The sequence below is a fragment of the Miniopterus natalensis genome, chromosome 12, assembly GCF_054644295.1.
Source record: "Miniopterus natalensis isolate mMinNat1 chromosome 12, mMinNat1.hap1, whole genome shotgun sequence".
Classification (NCBI taxonomy): Eukaryota; Metazoa; Chordata; class Mammalia; order Chiroptera; family Miniopteridae; genus Miniopterus; species Miniopterus natalensis.
The window spans coordinates 20,853,341-20,877,839 of record NC_142092.1 but is presented as its reverse complement, the minus strand read 5'-3'; the positions used below and the strand labels follow the sequence as shown (position 1 = coordinate 20,877,839).

The window sequence follows — 24,499 nt, the reverse complement described above, 5'->3', positions numbered from 1 at the left end:
TCCCCTCCACTTCTCCTCTCCTTCTTCCATCTCCGCTTCAATGCAAATGAATAAGCACCTACTGTGTGCCAGGCACTGTGCTGAGCTCTGGGGATGCAAGTGTGAGAAGATACAATTCTTGCTCTCTTGGGGGCTTATCACCTAGTTGAGAGTAAAAGAAGAAAACAAACAGTTACAATATAGTGTGTGACGTTCACTCTGACGGGGCTGGCATAGGAGGGGGAGTGCACATTGAGTGGGGTTACCTGGGAAGATGCCTGACCCTGTCTTGGGGACAGGGGAGGTCAAATAATGTTTCCTAGAGAATCTCCCTTAGGCTGTGTTAATTTAGGGCTATTTCAATCTCTAACTTTAAGTGACATCATCTTTTGCTCTTTATAACAATGTTTAGTTTTCTAAAACTTCCCTTGGCCATCCGAAAGGCTTTTTCACATATTCTAGCCACCGTGCTATTAACCGAAGTTTACTATTTATCTTAAACAGCTATTGTGTCACCTGTTGCGATCTGGGGCTTTATCTGCTATAGCAGTTACAACAGCCTGCCCCTGGATCTTGATTCAGGCCAGCGGCGGGGTCCCCGGAATACCCTTCTAATGCTGAACACACTGGGAATCCCCGGCGACGTCCTGGGACTTGCCTCTCCTCCCCTCACTACCTGCAGCCCCTTGCTGAAGGTAACAATCTGCATAACTTATTTAACTTACCTTCTCCAAACTTCAATTCTGAATTTCTTCCTGTATCCCTTATGTCTTGTCTTACCTTCAAAAAGTTTAAATATAAAATTTAAAGAGGAAAATTACATGTAGCGAAATTCTTGTATTTTGTAGCAAATTTCAAAAAATTTTGCTACAAGGGGTGAATGTTATGAATCACAATTATAATTTCCTTTATTAATCATATTACTGTATCATTCTCCGCCAATAACTATGGGCTAATAAACCTAAGGGTGTATGTAATTTTCTCAAGGCCTGTAGAACTTTGTCTGTGCAACTAGTCTGATTTTTCCCCGACATATGGGCACTGTAATTTATCAGGTTTCATGACTGCCTGAAAGTTGAGAGCCAAATCTGTGACTAGAGTTCTTTATGGAATGTGCATTTCTATTAACTTCATCCCTGGCTCCCTTTTAAAGCCATATCCTTGTTTTAATTTCTCATCCAAATTCCCCCCCCCCCCCAAATGGAAATATCTGTATCATTTAATTCAATTATAAGTCAATTCATGCTCCAAGTAACAACATTCAAACAATATCAAAAAGCAAGGTAGAGCCTGGAATATCCCAATAATCCCTCCCTGATCCTTTCCCCCAGAGAATGTTGATGTTCTCACCTAACCTTTAATTAGAAATCTTGATGTTTCTTTTTAAACATGTATCTTAATCAGCTGCCTTAAATTCTTCTGGAACATAGCCGTGCACCACTGTATAAAGAATAAAAGTGCTTTTAATAGTGCTTCACAATTTGCACAGCACTTTCTACAAGCTTTAGTTAATTTAATTTTATAAGCAAAACTCAGCAGTATCTTCTACAACATGTTCGTTTTACTGTTGCCGAATTTTTTGTTGATTTGGTTGAATTTAATTTATTTGCCAGTACGATTTTCTGCAAGTCCAGAAAAAACCTGTCATTCTTCAAACTGTTTATATTCTCCCGGGAGAGAGTCGCATCTCAGAATAGGAAGGACACAGGCATGAACACACTGAGCGGTGGAACAGGCGTTTTGGGGGGCCAGGAGTAACAGTTGCTTTCACATTGTATTTTGTATCCCAGTTTGTTTTAATTCTGCTTCTATAAGGAATTGTTTTACTAAGTCATTAACGAGAAGCAAACAGAATTCTGTGTTCCCATGTGTTTATTCTCATTGAATGATTTTTCCAGAGCTATCCAGAGACTCAGTGTTGAATTTCCAATTTTCCTAGTGAACTGAAAGGAGTTGTGTCCACATATACACTTATATTTCTTTCCGAGTGAACCAAATGCAGGTATCACTTATCCTGCTGCCTTGTGTGGATGCCTCTAGGGAAACTGAGGGTGACAATCAAGTCCCAGAGCAATGGGCCTGTTTCCCGGCCGTCGTAATAGGCAGAGACTCTTGATACGGAGCCTTGGGCAACAACAGAAAAGTGGAACGTTGCTTAGTAAATGGGTGACAGTACCTTGCTTTTCTTGTGTTTACTAAAGTGATTTTATAAGACGTGGAAACCCAGCTCGCGGGGCTTATTTTGGAGGTTTTGTGACACAGACAGGGATCTGGAGGTGCTGAGCGCAGAGTGAGGACCGTACGTGGCCACCAGCTTGTGGCTGCCTCCCGTGGCGGGAGCAGAGGGAGCCTGCTGCTGGCTGACAACGTAGTGAAGCCAAACACACCCCGACACACAAGACACTTAGCTTTCAAATGTGAAAACAAATGCCTAAAATAAAATATTGAATTAGCTGAGAACTACCTACTATACCACAGAGCTTTCTGCATAATAAGTTACCGTTCAGAGCCTGCCGTCTGGGCACTTTAGGGAAATAGGGACCCTGACCACTGACACACTCGGATGGGGCTTTAGGAAGCTAGTTCTAAACGCGGAGTCGGCCTTTGCTTCTCCTAGTGCTCATCGATGTGCTTTGCATTAGGATGTGTTCAGTGCAGTTCATCAAACATTTATTGAGTGCCTACTGTGTGCAGGTGGCGGGGATACAAAAATGTCTGTAACGAGAGACCACGTTTTCAAAGGGCGTATGAAATAACAGACAACTGTTTTGGAGACACACGTTTCTTACATGCATTTTGCAAAACTTAATTGTGCGTTTTCAGAGAACGGGGATATATCTTTTCTGTTTTTTACATATTTTCATAATGGCTAGAACAAAATGGAAACTGAATATTATTGTTGACAGACTGACTTATGAAAAAATTGTTGCCAAGTTCAGGTAAACAGTTTCCGAGGTCTCCAGAGAAGATGAGTAGAATTAATGTGTTTCTAAGTGTAATTTTTTGGTTCCTTTATAACCTCTGCAGTCCTTTGCTGTATTATTTGGACAAATCCTTCAGCACATGGAGAAAGAACGACAATTTTTTGAAAAGGTTATTATTATATAAGATTTTCTGTGTGATAAAACCACACCCAGTGGGCCTCACCCGGAGGAGCTTATATATGTTATTAGGCTCAGGAATGTTAAGTGTGTTAGTTTCGGTCCCTGTTGGGCAGTCATATGACGCAAACGGTGACTCTGAAATGAAGCCATAATATATGGTTTAACCTCTTAACAGTTTGTGATGTCATTTTTTATGTGGTAAGAAAAACAAATGCTGTCACATTTTATATTTGAGACTCCCGCAAGCCAACATCAAGAGATTAAGTATGCGCATTACTAACACACTATCATGAATGCAGTTAGATGCATGCCAGGAAATCAGCGTGACCTCAAACACTCCGCAGTAACTCAGGGTTATAGAATGGAAAGATAAGTCTGCGATAAGTTATAACCCTCGAGAGAGACACCGAGTTTCCTCTTCGAAGGAAGTAGAGGCAATTTTAAATATTTTCATCTCAATGTTAATTTATAGAACTCTGTTCATTCCGTTTCAGCTGCTCTTAATGCTTATAACTTAAAAATTGAGAAATACAGTAGCTAAAATTAAAGAAATTTCTGTATGCTCATACAAAAGACAAAATTAGGACAGAGATTAAACTGGGGCAGGGAATGGGTGAAACTGTTGGCTTCCAGGGTTTACTTTCTTGAAATACGGTTTTGAGTCATTTCTGTGAGATGTAAACATACTACTTTATGTTTCCTATCATTTTTATTATGCACATAATTTAACAGTTTGTAATAGCTGAAGCCACATGTCTCCGTGGACTGGAATATTGTTGAAACAGCTTCATTCAAGCGAGGAGACTTTTAACTGTATAATTCAGGTATGTATATTTTCTTTGAACAAAGTTTGTGACATTCGGCTTGTCAAAAACGAACCTTTTGCTTGACTGAACAGCTTTGCTCTGTGTTTTGCTTGTCTACCGAGGCAAATAAAAGCTGACAAGAGGGGCATTTCCAGCCAGTTAAAGACCAAGAGGGGAATGAAGTAGGATCTGAGCCAGTTATCAGAAAGTTCCTTTATTGCTGAACATTTTATAATATACACGATATGCTAACTAGAAATAATTTAGATAAATCTTAACTCCGGGCAACAAATGTGCGCCTCCCCCTTCCTCTTGTTTCTAAGTATTTAATGAAAAGTATGATTTGTAGTGTGGTGGATTTCTGTGTGTATTACATGATTTATTTTTTGATTTCTCCTTGTTGGGGAGACTTCAAGGTGATAATGGAGAACTTAATCGGCTCTATACCAAACGTCATTAAATTTTTTATAAGAAGGAAGGGGTGTTGTAATGCTTTATTATCTGTTCAAGAATTATATATGGCTTATGAATTTTTATTTGGAGTTTGACTAGGAATTTACATGATTGGGGAGTTTCCCGTTCTATTAGCAGATTTTGTCCATTCTTTTAATTGGTCAGCTGGTCCTTTATTTTTTTGTAGAACTGGGATGAAGGTCAATGACATACAATGTCTGTCCTCAAAGAGTTTGCAGTTTGTGTTTCACTTGATGGTTAAGTGTCCGGGTCGGCTCACTGAAAGATACGAAGTATGGTACGAATTCATCCATTTATTAATTCAACCAATTCTTATTTTGTCAAACATGATGTGCTAGGCATTTAGACTGGGCAGGCATTGGATTCATAATGGCAAACTGCTCCTACAGAATTTACAACCTAGTGGGAAAGGGACAGACATACTGATGAATCAATCACATGGATAAAAATATGATTACATATTAGAATCTGTCCTCTGAAGGGAAATAATACAGATACATAAATGCATATAAATAAGGAAGCTAACCCACTTGAAGCTGGTGAAATTATGCTATGGTGACATTTACCTGTCCTGTTGTGTGGTTTTCCCTGCAGTGCTTGGCTTCTGTAGGGCAGGCACTGAGAAAGCAGATAACTTTTGAGTTGAAATGTTAAGAAAAGATCAAGGCACAGGGAGTGTAGGGTATTGGAAAGAGTGTTATTGAAAGGATGAGCTCTGGGGGGAAAAAGAAAAGCATTCTGGTTAAAATGGGACAGGGGGGCTAAAGAAAGCATTGGGACAGACTGAGCAGCCAATGGAGTAGCAGTGCCACTGTGATAAACAGACTCAGAGCTAGCCTCAGAATGATATAGTTCAATGTTTCAATAGAACGAATCTTCATAGGTCTGACTCATGATGCCAAGACACATCTCCTGATGCCACTCTTAGATGAAAGGGCTTGTGACTCAGAGCAGAGGCTCTGGCCAGACTGGGACTGGGGTGATCTGAAGAGCCATCAGTGCCTGTTAGGGATTTCTGATACTCCATGTGACTCCTAGTACCTGAGGAATGTGACATTTCTTAGTCCTTGTGTCACAGTGAGGTCATCAAGCTGTTAAGTAAAGCCATCTGTTTTAAGGCATCCTCCCTATGTTTTGCAGCATCAAGGAAACTTGATCTTCAGTGGATAATGACAATACTTTCTTTCACCTCATTCATTTATTTCTTAAACTCTCAGTGATGTATATAATTTGGAAAGTAGTTTAAGACTCTGTAGATTTGTAAGCAAACAGTGACCAACCAACAAAACCAGACAATTTGCTAATATTTGGATCTGGTGTCAGACACAAGGCTCTGGGGGTGGACCTCTGGTATGAAGATGCTGTAAGGTGGTGCCATCCTCCCATATTATATAGAACAAATACTTTCCTTCCTCTCTAGTTTTCCCAACACCCACTTTTTTCTCCAGTAGCTGGGGCGCACCTCTAGTAATGGAACCTTCATCCCCTCATGGCTGGTTTACAGCAGCATCTTCTTAGCTGGTCTCCTTCCTTTAGGACTTCCTGCCTCCTTTTTACCCTGCACTTAACTGCCCCGTTAACTAAGCTTTAAATTCTTGTTTCCTTCTGTTAACTCATTGTTCAAAGAATAGCAGCTCACCCTTCCCTCATGACGTTGAGGTAGAAATAAATTCATCTGCGTCTTAACGTGTGAGACATTGGACAAGTCAGGTAATTTTCCTGGGACTTAGTTTCTTCACGCATCTGGAAACAAAAATGTGGCTATTGAACTAGATGGAAAAGCTCTTAGAGATTTGGAGTATGTGGTTGAGCTGGAGTTCCCTTCCAATCCTGAAATTCTGTTACTGTGTTCCCCAGCAGGTTGTTATTCCAATTTTGGTAGCACAGCCCTTGAGCCTCAGGATCCTCAAATGTCAAGTTGGGGTGATCTGTGATCTGCACCTATTCTGAGGGTTGTTTGAAGATTTAATTCCGTTAATGTTGCCCAGCCCTGCCACCTGGCACACCCATGCGGGTTCCTTCCCCCACCCCACCACTGTAGGACCACTACCCCACCAAGCCCAGCATTGCCTTTTGCTGATCATGTTGTGGCAGCAAGTCAAGTCATTTGCAATCCTCCATAGGAACACTTTCCTATTTCCAGCTCCTGTGGTTTTTGTTATTTTTTCTGTTTGGTTTTTAATATCTTACCCTTTCTTCTTTACCAATTCAAGCTGAAAAACTGGCCTCAGGCCCCCTTAAAAAAATCTCTAAAGTTTTTGACCTTCTAACTTTGACCTTCTAGGACTCTAAGATCAAAGGGATATCTATCTATCTATCTATCATCTATCTATCTATCTATCTATCTATCTATCTATCTATCTATCTATCTATCTATCATCATCTATCTATCATCTATCTATCTATCTATCTATCTATCTATCTATCATCATCATCATCTATCTATCATCTATCTATCTATCTATCATCATCATCATCTATCATCTATCTATCATCATCTATCATCTATCTATCAATCATCTATCATCTATCTATCAATCATCTATCATCATCTATCTATCATCTATCATCATCTATCTATCATCTATCTATCATCATCTATCTATCATCTATCTATCTATCTATCTATCATCTATCACCTATCTATCTATCATCTATCACCTATCTATCTATCTATCATCTATCTATCTATCTATCTATCTATCTATCTATCTATCTATCATCTTTGCTTGTTTTGTTTTTGTTTACACCTTGGGAATTCAAAAATATGCGCATATTGAGTAAACAGATGAATTTGGGGAAGCAGCTCCTGCGTCCTATACAAGAGCAACCCCCCCCCCATTCCGGACACAAACGCTGCTGCTGGCACACGTACATCATTTTCCCTAAGGCACTTCTGCCCCGACTGCGCCCCTCCTTGTCAGCAGCCAGCTTGTGTCTGGGCTGTTTTTACACAGCTGAAACGGGCAGGATCCACCTCTGCCTAGGTCGCCGATGGCTGCTTGGTGGAAGCACAGCCGTGGGCTCTGGGACTGCACCGAATGAATGGTTGCTAGGGCGTGTGGCGGCGTCTTCATCTACTGCTGGGCTCGCTCCAGTGCTTGCACGTGGGAACTTCACTAAAGTTATTTCACCAGCGCTGCGCTGAGTCCTCTTATCGTACGGAGTTTACTGAAGTGGGGCCAGCTCCCCGCCTCTGCGCGCCTCCCTGCCAAGGTTCCAGAGGGTGGAGTGGCCTGGAAGGCCGTTGGAAGAAGGGTGGGGTATTTGCTTTCTTATAAAGATGCTTTGGGAAACCGGCTCCGAAGCGCCAGGTTTTCAGGAAGAAATGAGCGTGGGTCCCAGTGGCAAAGGAAAGGTCACGAAGGCTTATTTGCTGTTAGGGAGGAAGCCTGAGAGTTCAAGTGTAAGCAGGAAGAGCGTGGCCCACGCCCAGAAGAGGGGCACCCTGGCCTGCCCCCAGAAACCCACTGGCACGAGAAGACAACCGGCGAGGTCCGCCTCACGGAACCCATTTCTGGGGCTCTCCATGGGCGGCGCTGGCTCCTGGCTCACTGTGTCCGTACTTAGCTGTCCCGGGTCCCCGCTGGTCTGGAGCGAAGTCCTCGGTCCCTAGACTCAGGGTGCAAAACAGATGAGCTCCCTGGGAGAATCTGTCCGCCTCCGGGGGACGGGTCCCCAGGGACAGGCGCACAGGGGGTGACGTTCAGTTCTGCCCCACTGTGCGGAGTAGAGAGTTTCTTAATCATCGCCCCCTCCGCACAGGCACAGGCTCTTCCTCGGTCCCTGCGAGGCCCTGGAGCGGCGTCCAGGGCTCCGAATTCCAGGCGAAAACGCACAGCGAATGGCCCTGGGGATTTGCTCCAGAGAAAGCGCCGGCGTCCTGGAAGAGCCTGCCCTTCCCATCCGGCGTTCACGCAGGGCAGGCAGGATGGCATTCCAAACGCGAGCGAGCAGCGCAGCCCCGGACCCTCCCTTTAAAAAGAATAAATAAATAGAAGCCAGCAGGTAGCCCCGCTCCCCGAAACGCGCACCGCGGCCGCCGCCGGGGCGGCTGGGTGTCTGCGCTCCCCGCCTTCGCTGGGCTGACCCGGGAGGGGAGGGGCAGGAGCCGGAGGGGGTGCTGGGGGTGGGGTGGGGGTTGGAGCGCGAACCATCCCGAGCCAAGACAAGCAGCACATTCACAAATAAGGCCCCCACCCCCAGCGCACGCGCTCCCATTTAAAGCAGCCGGGCGCCGCGGCGGCAGGGCGGCCCAGAGGAAGCGGCGGTGCGGCGCAGCCCTGCCCCGCAGACTCACGCCGGGAGTCCGTGCGTCCGTCCGTGCGTCCGCCGGCCGCAGCCGCCGACCTCCGCAGCCCGCTCGGGAAGTGGCTACAGCTTCCAAGAAGGGGCCTCGCCTGGGACTGCCCGCTGTTCCTCGCTGGGGGACCATGGCACGGCTGGCTGCGCCCTGGCACTGGGCGCTCTCGGTCCGCATCTTCCGCACCTGGTACCTGCTGTTGGTCGCCGGACAGGTAGGCAGCCGGCGCGTCCTGCGTCCCTCGGGCTCCCGGCACTCCCCGAGCCTGCGCCGCGATGGGGAGCGCTAGAGCTTGGGGCGCGCGCGCTCCAGCGAGGGGCCGTCCCGAGACTGCGCTGCCGCCCGGGCTGGGACAGGTGGCGCGGGGCTGGGGTTGAGGCGGCCCCTCGCGGCGAGCTCTGGGCTGGCGGGGTCAGATCCGCGCGGAGCCTCAGCCCAGCCTCCTGGGGCCGTGTCCCGGCTTCCCGCCCGCGCCGGGGTCCTGCCTCCAGCGGGGCAGCGTCGGGGCGAGGAGGCGGCGCCTGAGCCGGGGTGCGGCCTTCTCCCGGGGAGCCCGACACCCCGCACCCCTTCGGGACGGTCCTTCGCGGAGCCCCTTCTTTCCTTCGCGGCGGAGGCTCGGGCGCCGGGACACTCCTCCTTCCGTCCTTTCCTTGACCGGTGAACTTATGACATCGTCACCCCAGGGGCCCCCGCGTCCCCGGGTCGCCGCGGAGCATTGTGAGATGTGCTGACGCCGGACCAGGTGGGCTCCCCGGTGCCTGAGCGGCCAGGAAAAGGGGATTGTGGCCGGTGCGCCTGGTCTCGCCCTCACCACGCCCCCTTTTCAATTCTCTAGGGTAGCCGGAGCCAGAGGGGAGGTAGGAATTGGGGAGCTCTCCTGAGTGGGTGGCTCGGGTTCGGAGGCGGCACAGAAGGACCCTGGGAGAGTGTCTAGTTCACGGTCAGCTTGGCCAGGGTTCCTTCCTGAAGGGCCCTGGAGGCAGCTGCTTGGGGAAGGGGCGGGTGTTAGTCAAACCCATGATGCATGTAGTGTCTTTGGCATTCGGGCTTTCCAGAGTCAGGTAACTTTTGATTCAACCTCACGATTTAGGCAGTTTGTACATAATTTAGCCTACATAAATTTGCTGTTCGCAGTATTACTTGGGTAATTCTGGGAAAATGCCCAAATACTCTTGGCCGGAATTATCTCCAGATAGCCTCCCTTTCCTCTGTTTTGCTAATGGAGACTTGTCCAAATCGAGGGATTTCCTTCTCTCGGTTTTACTTAACGTTTGAGACTTGCTTTTGGATCTTTATTTTAATGGTCATTTTGATTGCAGTGGTGCGCTTTCTGGGGCTGAGAGATCAAGAACGACAGCTAAGAAGGGCCCAGGGTGGGCTGGCCAGCAAGAACCACTCTAGTAGATGATAGAAATTTTCAACAGGGAACACCTGCTTAGGTTGGGGTGTGCGAAAGCATTGCAAAAGCTTGCCTTAATTATCAGCAAGCTGTATTCCCAACATGCTTTGCCCCGTGGAAGGGCCTCTCAGAGGTGGCTGCATATTGGGATTGCCTAAGGGAGCTCTTGAAAGTCCCAGGCTAGGGCCACACCCCAGCTAGATTGCATCAGAATCCTTGGGGGCATGGGGTGAGGCTTGGGCATCAGAATTTATAAAGCTCCAGGTGATTGCATGGTGCAGCTGGCTTGAAGACCATTGTGTAAAAATCTTCTTATAGGATCATGTTCCCCAAAGGAAATTCAAAAGAGAACAGCAAAGAAGGCCCAAGAGACAGGCTCCGGAGAACATCTTAACATGGAGCCTCCAGTCCTGGCTCTGTCCCTAACTGTGTCATTTTGGTCAAGGCCTTTATTTTTTACGTTTCTTTATTTTTATTGTTGAAAATATTACAGATGTCCCCCTTTTACCCTCATTTGATCCAGACCTTTAATTCCATTTCTTCATCTATAGAATGAGAGTGTTGGCCCATGTTTTCAAAGGTACTGCCAGCTTCAAGAGGACCAGGCAGGTTGACATGTAACCCAAATCAAGAATGAAAGCTTTGTCTTGTTTTTAAATAGCCACAGGGGTAGAAATTCTACCTTATCCTTGAGATTTTGGTAAAATATCTGGGAATATTTGAATTCAGCAAAGGTGCATAATGAGTTTCTTAGACTTGTTGGTTTTTCGTTTTTGTTTTGTTGGTTGGTTTTTTTTAATATTTACCCACGCTACCTTTTCAGACCTAGTTCAAGTCATTTGGTGCTTTGTGGATGTTCAGGACAAACGGATTTTCCTAGCATTTCACACCTGTTCTTCCCTGCTCTGCTTCTCAACCGACTTTCTTCTGGACAAAGATGATGAAAGCAGATTTGAACCGTGTGTGTGTGTGTGTGTGTGTGTGTTGGAAGTGGTTTATTGTTTAACTCCAAATGACTTTTTCTAGTTCCACTCTGCAGGGCTGCTCTCCACATGTGAGGAGCCTGACTCAACTTGTCAGGGAAGAGATGGAAAAGAGTTTAAGTGGTAGATGGATCCGTGTCCTGATGGAATTCAGTGCTTTACAGTTAACTTGCTCAGGTGTTGGTCAGAAGCAGCTGATCTTGCAGCACTTTTGAAGGTCCTCACTTTGCTTATTTTAAAACCACATGGGGGTTATATCTAATCAGTGATTAAACAGACCAGAAACTTGAGGATACTTAACATGAAGAAGAAATCATTCTATCACCAATAGCCAATGCCAGATAATTTGAAATTGTTTGGAATGTATACATTCTTTAAACAGTTTTTAAATCAAAGCACTCATACATGAAGGCATGACTATGAGAATTATTAGACCATATAAATATATTAGCCATAGTAAAAGGAGGGCCTGTGTTCAAGAGATTCTGGCTCCCTAAAATGTACACCTGAGCTTTATTCTCTAAAGGTCCAAAGAATGATTTAATAGCAAATGAAAATTATTCAGAAATCCACCATTTTTCCTTTCTTTTCACTAAATTTCTGCTTTTGTTCTGGCTGAATTACCCTCCTAACTTGCAAGATTCTTTTCTTGTGAAACTTGAAGGCATCTTACTACTTAGGTTCTTATGAAACTGACTATTTTACTGATACCGATTTCAGTTCATCAGCTGAGCCCAAATTCATCCTATTGCCCAAATTGCTCCCAGGTAAGGAAGTAGATAATTAGGGTTTTAACCACTAGGAGATATCACCTACATAATGATTCCTAAGACCCATCTGTATGGCAATCCCCTGTAAAAATAAACAAGGTTGTAGGAGAGCTTTGTGGCTAGATCAGCACAAATCCACTGCTATTGCTTAAAAATGTCACTTAGTGGTGATTCATATTCTTTTCGTGATATATCAGTGATAGCTCATTCAAAGCTTGAGGTTGGATATTTTCATTCACTGTGTGTTCTAAATTGTATTCTTGTTAAGAATTCAGTAATGAAGTAAATAGTTCTGGGGTGGCTGGAGAGAATTTGTTGCCTTTATGGGCACCTGGTTTTCAGCTAAAGATTTTGAAGAAAAGAAGACTTGTTTCTTTTGTTATCACCTTATATGTTCTTGCTCTTGTTTTATTTTTAATTTTTATTTTTAACACGATAATAATTTTGCATGGTTAAAAGAAAATTCTAAGGGCTATAAGAAAATATAGCAGCTTTTTTCTCCCAATCTCAGATCCCACAGCTCACAATCTTTATTTGTTGTTAATATTATTTTGAGGTATAATTGAAATACAGTAAACTGCATATACGTTTTTTTATTGATTTTTTTTTTTTTTTTTTAGAGAGAGAGAGGAAGGGGAAGGGAGAAAGAAACTTCGATGTGAGAGTGAAACATAGATCAGAGAAAAAAAGAAAAGAAAAAAAGAAACAGATTCACTGCCTCCTGCACAACCTCCACCAGGGATGAGTCCCAAAACCTGGGCATGTGCTCTGACTGGAAATCGAACCAATAACCTTTCGGTGTATGGGACAATGCTCCAATTAACTGAGCTACACTGGCCAGGGCTACACTTTGATAAGTTTTGACATATATATACTCAGGACACCATCACTGCAGTTTCCTCATTACCATTTGCAATCCCTCCCTTCCCTTCCTGGCACACAACATGACCAGGCAAACAGTTATCTATTTTCTGCCACTATAGATTAATGCATCTTCTAGAGGTTTATATAAATGGACTCATACAGTAGGTACTCCCTTTTTTTCAATCTGTTTTTTCTTTCATTCAGCATAGTAATTTTGAATTATCCATGCTATAGCATGCATCAATTCATTCCTTTTTATTACTAAATATTACACTGTATGGATAGACTGTGGTTTGTTGTCCATCAACATTCACCTATTGATGGACAGTGTGTTTCCAGTTTTTGGCGATTACAAATAAAGTTGCTATGAAGATTTGTGTACAAGTCTATATAGACATGTGGTTTCACTTGTTTTAGATAAATACCTAGGAATGGAATGGCTGAATCATTGGTAGTTGTATGTTTAACCTTTTAAGAAAGTGGCAGTTTTCAGAAGGTTGTACTATTTTATTTTATTTTTTATTAAATTGATTGGGATAACGTTTAATAACATCTATATAAATACCAAGTGTACAACTTTATAATGCAACATCTGTATAGTCTATTGTGTGCTCACCAGCTAAAGCCTAGTCTCAGTCCATCACCGTGTATTTGAACCCCTGTAGCCTCTTCATTCTCCCCCAACACTTGTTCCCCTCTGGTGACCACCATTCTGTTTGTGTCTATAAGTTTTTTTAATTGTTGCTTTGTTTGTCCATTTGTTGCTTTCCGTTTTATTCCCACATATGAGTGAAATCATATGGTTCTTGTTCTTTTTCTTCTGATTTATTTCACTTGACATAATACTCTCAGGATCTATCCATGTTGTCACAAATGGCACTATTTCATCTTTTTTATAGCTGAGTAATATTCCATTGTGTAATATATATATATATATATATATATAATCTCATATGTTCTTTATCTAATCATCCATCAAAGGGCACTTAGGTTGTTTCCATGTCTGGGCTGTTGTGAAAAATGCTGCAATTAATGCAGGAGTACCTACATCTTTACAAATAAGTGTTTTCAAAATTTTCAGGTAGATATTCAAAAGAGAGATTGCTGGATCACATGGTAGTTCTATTTTTCATTTTTCTGAGGAACCTCCGCATACTGTTTCTCATAGTGGCTGCTCCAAATTTGCATTTCTGCCAGCAGTGTGCGAGGGCTCCCTCTTCTCCACATCCTCTTGTTATTTCTTGTCTCACTGGTAAGAGCTATTCTAACAGGTGTGAGGTGGCCCATTTTGCGTTCTTACTGGCAGCGTGTGAGCTTTCCAATTCCTCTGCATCCTTGCCAGCACCTGGCGAGGTCAGTCTTCTATTGCAGCCATGCCAGTAGGCATAGTAGCTTGTTCTGGGTGTTAATTTGAAATTCCTGAATGATTAATGATCTCGAGCATTTTTCCCCCCATAGGTTTATGTAGAATCCATGTATCTTCTTTGACAAAAATTTCTATAAAAATATTTTATCCATTTATAATTGGGTTTTTGTTTTCTTATTATTGAATTCCTGAGAATTCTTTATGTATTCTGGCTACAAGTCCTTTATCAGATGTGTTATTGGCAAATATTTACTCATAATATGCGGCTTATCTTTTCATTTTCTTGACAGTGTCTTTGGATGAGTAGAAAATTTTAATTTTGATAAAGTTGAACTTATTGCATTGCTGTGTGTGGCTTGTTTTTTTGTTTTTTTGGGGGGGGGGATAGATTATGTGTTTGCTCTTGTTTTAAAGAAATATTTGTCTAACATAGATCATAAATATTTTCTCCTAGAGGTTTTATAGTTTTATGTTTTACTCTTAGTCTATGGTTCATTTTCAGTTAACTTTTGTATGTCCGTCAGGATATGGAACAAAGTTCATTGTTGTTTTTTTTGCCTATGGATATTTAATTGGTCTAGCCTGGGTGTTGTTTTTTTTTGAAAAAACTATCCTTTCTCCATTGAATTTCCTTTGTACCTTTGTCAAAAGTCAGGTGCCCCACATGTATGGGTCTATTTTTGGATTCTCTGCTCTTTCCCAGTGAACTGTGTGTCTCCTGCTGTGCCAGCGCCCACTGTCTTTACCACCACAGCTTTACAGTAAGTCTCGAACTCAGGGAGTGTGATTCCTCCTGTGTTGTCCATCATTTTGAAGGACATTGATTTACCATCCCTTATGAGTTTTAGCATCAGTTTGCCAATTAAAAAAAGATGTGTACAGGGATTTGATTGGGGGTGTTTTAATCTATAGATTTATTTTGAGACACTTGGTCTCTTAATATTGTTTCATAATTCCTGAACATTATATAACTCTCGACTTTAGTCTTTGTGAATTTCTCTAAACAATATTTGGTAGTTTTCAGTGTAGAGGTCTTACATATTTTGTGAGAGCTATACTAAGTATTTCATATTTTTGATGCTTTAAAAAATGGCACTGTTTTTTAAAATTTGTTTCTGATTGTTCCTTGTTAGTATTTAAAAAAAAAACCCACTTGATTTTTCTATGTTCTTATTTTCTGCAACCTTACTAAACTCACTTATTAGTTGCAGTAGCTTTTTGGTGTATCCCACCATATTTTCTACACATATGATCACATCATATGCAAATAAAGACACTTCTTCTTTACCAATCTGGATGCTTTTTATTTCTTTTTCTTGTTTAATAATACTGGCTAGCACCTACAGTACAAGGCTAAATGAAGTGGTATGAACAGATATTCTTGCCTTGTTCCTGATGTTAGGGAAAAATAATTTGATGTTTCACCATTAAGTGTGGTGTTAGGTGTAGGTTTGCTGTAGATGTCTTTGAGGAACTTCTTTTTATTTACTTTTATTTGCTGAAAGTTGTTATCAGATAGGGATGTTGGATTTTGTTAAATGCTTTTTCTGAATCTAATTATCATATGTTGTTTTTCTTTTTTGTTTTATTTTGTGAATGTGGTGAATTACATTGATTGATTTTCTAATGTTAAACTCACCTTGCATTCCTGAGATAAACTCAATTTAGTGATAATATACTATTCCTCTTTTTTTTTTTGTTACATTGTTGGATTCAATTTACTAAATTTTGATTATAATTTTTACATTTATATCTATGAAGGATATTGGTCTATAGTTTTCTTGTCATATTTTTGTCTGGTTTTAGCATCAGAATAATGATGGCCCCGTAAAATAAATTCCTTTTCAGTTTTCTGGGAGAGTTTGTAAATGATTTCTTCATTAAATGTTTGGTAGAATTAATCAGTGTAGCCATCCAGACTTGGAATTGGCTTCATGTGAAGATTTTTAACTACAAATTGAAATTCTTGAAAAAATATTCTGTTATTCAGGTTATCTGTTCTGTCTTGAGTTAGCTTTGGTAGTTTGTGTCTTTCATGAATTTGTCTGTGTCATCTAAATTGGTCAATCTATTATCATAAAGTAGTTCATAATGTTTACTTATTATATTTTTAATATTATTAAAACATAATTATAGCACTTGTATCATTCCTGCTATTGACTATTTATTCATTCTTTTTTCTTGATCAATCTTCTTAAAGATTTATCAATTATATAGATCTTCTCAAAGAATCAGCTTTTGGTTTCATGTGTTTTTCTCTATTGATTTGTTTTCTATTTATTATTTTTCTCATCTTTATTTTCTTTTTCCTACTATTTTATGTTTCGTTCGGTCTTATTTTTCTAGTTCATTTTGCTGAGGTCATTGGTATGACACATTTAATGTTTTCAAGTATAGTTGTTTAATGATATACATTTTTCCTCACTGCTGTTTTAGTGGTATACCAAAATGGTTTCATTTTTTTAGTTCAAACAAACTTATTTCCCTTTGACTTCCTCTTTTACCTCTGTATTTTGAAATGAGTTGTTTAGTTTCGAAAAATCTGGAGATTTTCCAGTTGTCTTTGTGTTTTTTCTAATTCTAGTGTGGTCAGAGAATTCATTTTATTTTTATATAACTTGAATCCTTTTATATTTATTGACACTTGTTTTATGGCCCGGAATATGGTCTATCTTGATAAATGTTCTATGTATATTTAAAAAGAATTAAACTTTCTAAAATTTTGTATCTTCTAAACTCTCCTGATCAGTTTGTTATTGGATGGAATATGTATAAATGTCAATTAAGTCAAGTTGGTTGAGTGTATTGTTAAAATACTCTGTACCTTTACAGATCTTTGTATAGGTACTTAATCAGTATTGAGGGAGGGATCTTCTGATCTCCATTTACCATTGTGGATATGTCTATTGCTCCTTGAAGTTCTGTCAGTTTTTGCTTTATTTATTTTGTTTCTGTAATTGGATGCATAAGCATTTAGAATCATGTTTTTGGTGAATTGACCCTTTTATCATTATTAAATTACCTCCTCTATCCCTGACAATCATCTATGCTCTAAAATCGACTTTGTCTTTGACTATATTAATATTAGATAATGTTTTTAATTCTTTGAGATTTTTCATGTTAGTTACTTCTATAGTTCTTTCTTTTTGAACTGAGGTAACATTGGTTTATAGCGTGATATAAGTTTAAGGCATACATTATAATTCAACCTCTGAATACACTACAGGGTGCTTACCACCCAAGGTGTAGTTTCCACCCATCACCACACAATTGCCCCCTTGACTCATTCCACCCTCTTTCATAGTTCTTACAGTATCCCTTGAATGTGATTTATCATTCACCTTTAGATTTCCATTATGGTATGATTCCCTAATTCTCTTTCACATCTTTCTTTCGTCAGTCTCATGATCTTTTATCACATTTTAAGGACTCAGTGGTCAGTATTAATATATTGTAATGGCCACAGTGTGCCAGGCAATGTATTATTATTCTATTTTTTCCTAGTATATTTTCTTTTTCAAAAACAAAACAAAAACTCATATACTCGGATAATAGTATTGTGATTACTAGAAGGAAAGGGGGTGAGGGGAGGCAGTCAAGGGTAAAGGGGTGATGAAGGAGACTTGACTTTGGGTGGTGGGCACACAATGCAGTGTACACATGAAGTATCATAGAATTGTACACTTGGAACCTATATAATTATATTAGCAATGTCACCCCAACAAATTTAATAAAAAGAGAAAATAATTAAACAGCTTTATTGAGATGTAATTCATATATCATACAATTCGCCCATTTAAAGTGCATCATTCAGTGGTTCATTATACTCACAGATGTGTGCAGCCATCACCACAGTCAATTTTAGAAATTTTTGTTACTTCAAAATAAAACATTTACTCTTCAGCTATTATACTCCTATTATCTACCCACCCCTGCTCCAACCAATCACTAATCTACTTTCTTCCTTAATAGGTTTTCATACCCTGGATTTTCATATGAATGGAATCATAGAATATGTGAACTTTAGGGATTAGTTTCTTTCACTTAGCATGTTTTCACAGGTCATCCAAGTTGTAGCCTATATAAGTACTTTATTCTGTTTATGGCTGAAAAATATGTCATTGTATGGACATACCACATTTTATTTATCCATTTGTCTGTGGATGGACATTTGGATTGTTTTCGCTTTAGGCTGTTACAAGTAATTCCGCTATAAACATTCATGTGCAAGTTTTTGTGTGGACATATGTTTTCATTTCTCTTGGGTAAATATTTTAGGCTTTGTAGGCTCTTGTACTGTATCTGTTGCAACTACTCAACTCCTCTGTTATAGCACAAAGTCAGCAATAGACAATATATAAACAATTTTCAAAAATGAATATTGGGCCAAATTTTGGCCCAGACCATAGTTTGCTGACCTCGGAACTAAAGTGCATGATGCTGTGCCTTGGTATGAGTCATTTCAATTTAGCATGGTAAATTCTTTATGGACTTGCAATAGATCTATGTCCTTCAGTTCAGGAAATATTTATTTTCATATGTCTGATAATTTCCTTGCCAGCATTTTATGTGTTTGCTTTTTGTGAAATTCCTGTTAGCTATTAAACCTCCTGAATTGACCATCTATCTTTTAAAATCTTTTGTCTTTATTGTTATATTTTGTTATACTTTCTAAAAGATTTTCTCAGTTTTATTTTTCAAGTGTTCTTTAGATAGATTTTCAACCAGTATTCCTAGTTGTAGGCAAAACATCACAGCCCCCTCCCCTTTGCAGGTGCCTCCAGGTCTGATGCCTTTCTGAACTTTACAGGCCAAATGGCCTTGCTTCTCACTTCTGTTCGGTCAGTTACAATTCCTCCACCAGTTTCCCATATTCCAAAAATTTAGTGGCAACTTTTGTCTGCTATTGTCTCCCTTCCAGTCCTCTTGTCATCTTTATTTACTTGCTGTTACTTTAGCAGATATTTGGGGCGATCATATTTACTTACTGTTATTTTATCAGCCGTTTGTGCTGTTCAGTCTGCCACATTTAACTGGAAGTTAGCACTATTTATATTTTCATTATTTCTGTTTTCCTGCCCTCATTCATCTCCAGATCTCATTACAGCTCCTTCTGGTTATTATGCAAACTTTTGAGGTATTCATGCTTTTTGTTTCCCAGAGTAAATATAAACGCTGGTCAGTTTTACAAAAAAGACACTAGATTTGAGGTCTGAAGACCTTGGTCCTAGCTCTGGATTTACTGACCTCCTGTGCAACTACGAGTCATACATTTTTCTGGGAAGGGAATGGATGCTGCCTGCCTGCTGGTCGCCAAACATGATAGTAGGTACTTTCTGCATGCCTACTTTTATGTTCTAGTTTTAAATCTTTCAGTAACAGTTTGCTTCCTGTCTCCTGCTTAAATAAATACAGTCTAATCTGTTTGCTCACAAACACAGCACAGAAACATTGTTTTACAAATTTTGAAGTTAATATTTGGAAGTAGTTTTATGAGAAAACATGGAGTCAACATGATGTAAAGATCTGGCCTTAAAATATCGTATGTGGAATTAACATCTATTCTCTAAGGTGTGATTGAGGTGTAGGCTTTTTTTGTGCATTGGGGAATAAAGATGAGGTGAAATGTATGAGGAAATAATTTTGAATAGTTAGTCATTCCATATCAGTTTTAATATTTTGTTTTGCACTAGGATGACCTCTAAGTAGAGAATTATGCATTTGGGGGAGGGGCGGAGTGGGTGGTGCAGGAGCTACATATTTCTTTGCAGCTCTGCTCATGACTGTGGGATTATATAGCCGGAAGGAGCTTTAGAGAGTCTTCAGTCTCATGCTTCACCAACTTCATTGTAAGCAAGTCATTTTGGCCGTACCACATAATTCCAAAGGTCACCAAAGCTAGAGCTGTCCAACTAAAAGCTAGGAAGTTGTGCTTTTTTTTTTTTTTTTAACCATAATTTTATTTTGATGGTTTCACTCGTAGGGATGCTGACCCAATGGAGAGAAGATGGGTCCTAGGACTCTGCGTTTGTTCGTTACCCCTTCCCCCCATCCATATATCCAGGAGGATTCAGACACATTTGGACCAAAGGCCACATTTTGGGAAACACTGATCCGATCTGTCTTATTTATGGATGTGAGAAATGACATCCTAGGAAGTCGAGCGGCATGTCCCAGTTTGCTAGTGGGAGAGGTGGGAGTGGACCGCAGGTCTCATAGCTCTGTTCGGTGATTTTTCCCACCAGAGCATACACTGTTATTTTAGTGTCTCGTTACATCATGAACTAAAGATATGAACCACCAGCTTAAAGTGTCTTTATTTGTAGTAACCTCAGTTTTTTATAAATGGTTTTCAGATGTTTGGGAATAGCTTTAGCTCTCAGTCACTCTGCCTGCAGCAGAGGAATGGGGGGGAAAAAGGGAAGGAAACCCCTCAGCCCTTCCTCCCCCCCACAAACCTGCTGGAAACTGGCTTCTGTGTATTTTGTTCTCGAGTCATCGTGCCCCTGGAAGATTAACAGATACTTATTTAGAAAACCGTGCAAGGCATCCAGGAACCTGACACTTGATGAAAGGGAGAGTACGTGCTGCTGAACACCTTCTCTCCTCAGCGCCATGCAGCAACTGTCCCTACATTCTTGGAGGAAAGGAAGGAAATGTTTCGTGTGCCTATTATTTAGGATGTTCTCCCGTCTCTGTCACGAACGAGCCAAACCAAATACACACTCTCCTCTGAGTCATGCACAGCCTACGATGTAGCACTACACGTGGAAGGGAAAGAGTTGTCTTTCCTGCGAGTAGTCATTGTTCAACCATGTACATTGTATGAAGAACCATAACTGTGAATTTCCTTTCAGAAGGAAGTTGCAGATAAATAAAGGTTTTTGAATATTAAAGAGTATTTATTGATGTAAGCTGAAATTCAAATTCTCATGTTCTTTTTTTTAATAAAAATATGTGGCTTTATTGATTTCAGAGACAGGAAGGGAGTGGGAGAGAGTGTTGAAACGTCACTGATGAGAGAGTCATTGATCGGCTGCCCCCTGCACGCCCCCGACTGGGGATGGAGCCCGCAACCCGGGCCTGTGCCCTGACCGGGAGTCAAACTGTGATCTCCTGGATCCTAGGTCGATGCTCAACCGCTGAGCCGCGCCGGCGGGGCTAAAATTCTCATATTCTAATCTTCCTTTTAAAACTCCATATTAGGGTGGGCTAGATTACTCTGTAGTAACAAACAACCCCCCAACCATAGTGGCTTAAAAAAGATGTATTTCCCAATCAAGCCACACATTCGGTGGGGATTGTCAGCAGGGTTTGGCTCATTGTGTGTGCTCACGAGTCCACGTTGACAGCAGCTGCATCTCAGCCGTGTGCTTCCATAGCTGCCAGGCTGGGAAGGAGAAGCCACTCTGCCTCCCCTGCCTGTTACCTGCTATCTACTCGAAGTGGCAGGTATCACATCTCACATTTTAGTGGCCATATCAAATTCAAGAAGGTTGAAAGTGTACTGATTTCACAAACCCAGAATGTTCTCTTTCCTGCTTTGGTTTAAACCTCATTAGCTTTTCCAAACTTCTAGGCTTCCAAGATGTGGCCTAGATGTTTAATGTTTTTGACTGTGTTCCTTATATGTGACTAGAGGTTCTCTGGCATTATTGTAAAACCATTTAATGTTCGACTTAACCATTTAAATTTTTAAAAATTTATAATTGGTAAAATATACCTGAAATTTACCATCTTAACCATTTTAAGTGTATAGTTCAGTCGTGGTAAGTGCATTCACAGTGTTATGCAACCAATTTCCAGAACTCTTTTCATCTTGCAAAGCTGAAACCCTATAGCCATTAAATAATAACTCTCCATTCCCCTCACCCCTGGCAACGACCTTTCTACTGTTTGTCTCTATGAATTTGACTCTCCTAGGTATGTCATTTATGTGGGATCATACAGCATTTGTCTGTTTGGTTCTCTTAGCCTAATGTCCATAAGGTTCATCTATTTTGTAGCATGTGTCAGAATTTCCTTCCTGTTTAAGGCTGGTTAATACTCTCATTCACCACATTTCATTTATCCATTCACCTGTCCATAGACATTTGGGTGGCTTCCACCTTTTGGTCACTGTGAATAATGCTACTGTGAACACTGGTGTTCCACCTTGTTTTATCTGTGCTTCCTTTTCTGTATAAAAGAGAAGCAACACTTTCTTCTACAGACATCTAACTTACTATTTGAGTTATTTAAACGGTGGACTAACAGGCTCACTTTGGGAACCTTCTGCCAATGGTTACAACAAAAGCTGAGCAATATGCCACCCACCTCCTGTGCATTTAACTAAACCAACAGAGCCAACTGACTCCTGGGCTCGGTCTTGTATGTACCCTGCAAATCTTGACATTTTCCAAGATAGGAGACAGTATGTGCTAGCACACCATTTTTCCTCTTAAGACCTAGGAGCATGGCAAAAAGAAATTATTTTCTTCCTTTTTGTACATCTGACTCAAATACTGTGTGAAGGGAGGTCAAATATGAACCAATATGTAAAATGTAGGCATGCAAATTAATTGCATGCATAGCACAGATGCGTGGAGGGGCAGGGTGGAATTTTGGGAACAGTGTTGAAAGGAAAGGAAGTAGAACAGGATCCAAACTCTGCTTGCTACTTGCTAATTGCATGATTTTGGACAAATTAGTTACATAGCCTTTCTGAGTTTCATTTCCTTCCCCCCTCCCAACCTCTGGAATGGAGAGCTTGGATTACATGCTCTTAGTGGGTTAATACCACTTAATCATAACTTCTAAAATGAATAGGGGTTTCCAACCTTTCTAATGTGAACACTTTTTTCAACACAAAAATATTAATAGGTCTGTTTGATGGATTTTTTAGAAATGAAATCAGAGTGTGGCAACTCCCCTTAACACCTTCAGTGGCTTTCTGTTGCCTTTAGACTTGTATTTCTGAGCATTTTTTTCATTATTGCCTCCCTTTTTAGACATTTAAAGACATTTCGCCCTAAGCCACCCCCACTTCCATGAGATTTGAACACCATAAGCTGTTTACATGTGCTGTGGCCCTTCGAAGGGCCTCAAACCATTGTTATTATTTAGGCCTCCCCTTTCCCACCGACCAGTTTCTCACCATCTTGAGGGCATGATCGCCCCCATCGAGAATGTGTGCTTTAGACTAAGATGGAAGATCCCTGTTAGTCGTCTAGGCCCAGAACGATCCATCGCCTGAATAGCTCTCCAAATTCCCCTCCCCAGTTCCCTTGCTCACTACTGTCCATCCAGTCCACTGGCCTCCTTTCAGTTCCTCAGCTGCATCAAGCTTGTTCCTACTTCAGGGTCTCTTCACAAAGTTGTTCTTTTTGCTGGAGGGCTCTCTCTGTATTTTTAATTGATTAGTTTATGCTCATCCATCTGTTCTCCAGCTTCAGTATCACTTCCCCAGAAGAACCAGTGCCTCTAGCTCACGTTGCCCCAGTCTAGATCAGATCTCTCCTGTTATTTTCTCACAATGCCCAGTTTCCTTCAAGAACTGGTAATGTGTAATGATACTTATTTGTATTTTTATTATATGTCTCCCAATACATTGTAAGATGGAGGCCAGAGACTGACTTATTTGCCTCAGTACATGTCACGTCTAGCTCAGTGCCTGGAACTGTTGAAAAAAGACTGAATGAAGTGTTTTTGAGAAAACATGCAGTGACAAAAACGGCTCTGAACTTCGTATTGCTTTTCAGTGAATGCATACACTCATGTTAAGTGTTCTTAACAAAATAAAAGTAAAATAGAATTAATTTATAGGTTGTTAATTACAGTAGCACCTGCGTTCCATGTATTAGGTAAGGAAACACTAGCTGCTGAAGCAATGAAATCCTGAAATACCAGCGTTTTGACAAAATAGTTTATTTCTTGTTCACATAAAAGTCCAATTGGCAGTGGTGAAGTGTAGGGAGAGGTTCTGCTCCAAGCAGTGATTCGGGGACTGGGCTGATGGAGACCATGCTGTCCTTGCTGTATGGCTTCCAAGGTCACCCTGGTGCTGGTCTGAATGACAGAGGGGGAAGAGAATGTGGAGAATGGCATGGGCAGTTTTCTTGGGGGTAGTCTTGGGCGTGGAATGCATCACTTCTGCCCACGTCCATTTTCTGCATTCCTGACCAGACTCAAATCTCCAGTAGAATCCCAATTCCTATTACCCCACTACAAGAACTCAGTCACACGGCCAGTCCTCCTAGCCAGGGAGGCTGGGAGGACAGCTGCTCACTCAGGAGGTAAGTTGGCTTCTTCCATCACACACTTACAAAGTCACACACACCTGCGCAAATTGATGTGTAGGTGTATATGGATTTTCAAATAATTTTCAGTAACATATGGGCCCTTGTGGAATCCAAGACCTGGAGAATGGGAACCACTAAAAACAGGAGTATGTGAGTTTTATTTTAGGA

General features: G+C 41.2%; 1 protein-coding gene across 1 annotated transcript in view; it reads left to right on the top strand.

The window, feature by feature from the left end:
* The first annotated feature begins 8,791 nt into the window (after positions 1-8,791).
* ADAMTSL1 (ADAMTS like 1) overlaps positions 8,792-24,499 on the top strand; it is an 821,320-nt gene continuing 805,612 nt past the window's right edge. The window contains exon 1 of the mRNA XM_087822640.1: positions 8,792-8,880. Within this exon, the coding sequence (XP_087678766.1) occupies positions 8,797-8,880 (84 nt within the window). The 5' untranslated portion in view covers positions 8,792-8,796. The remainder of the gene's footprint in view (positions 8,881-24,499) is intronic.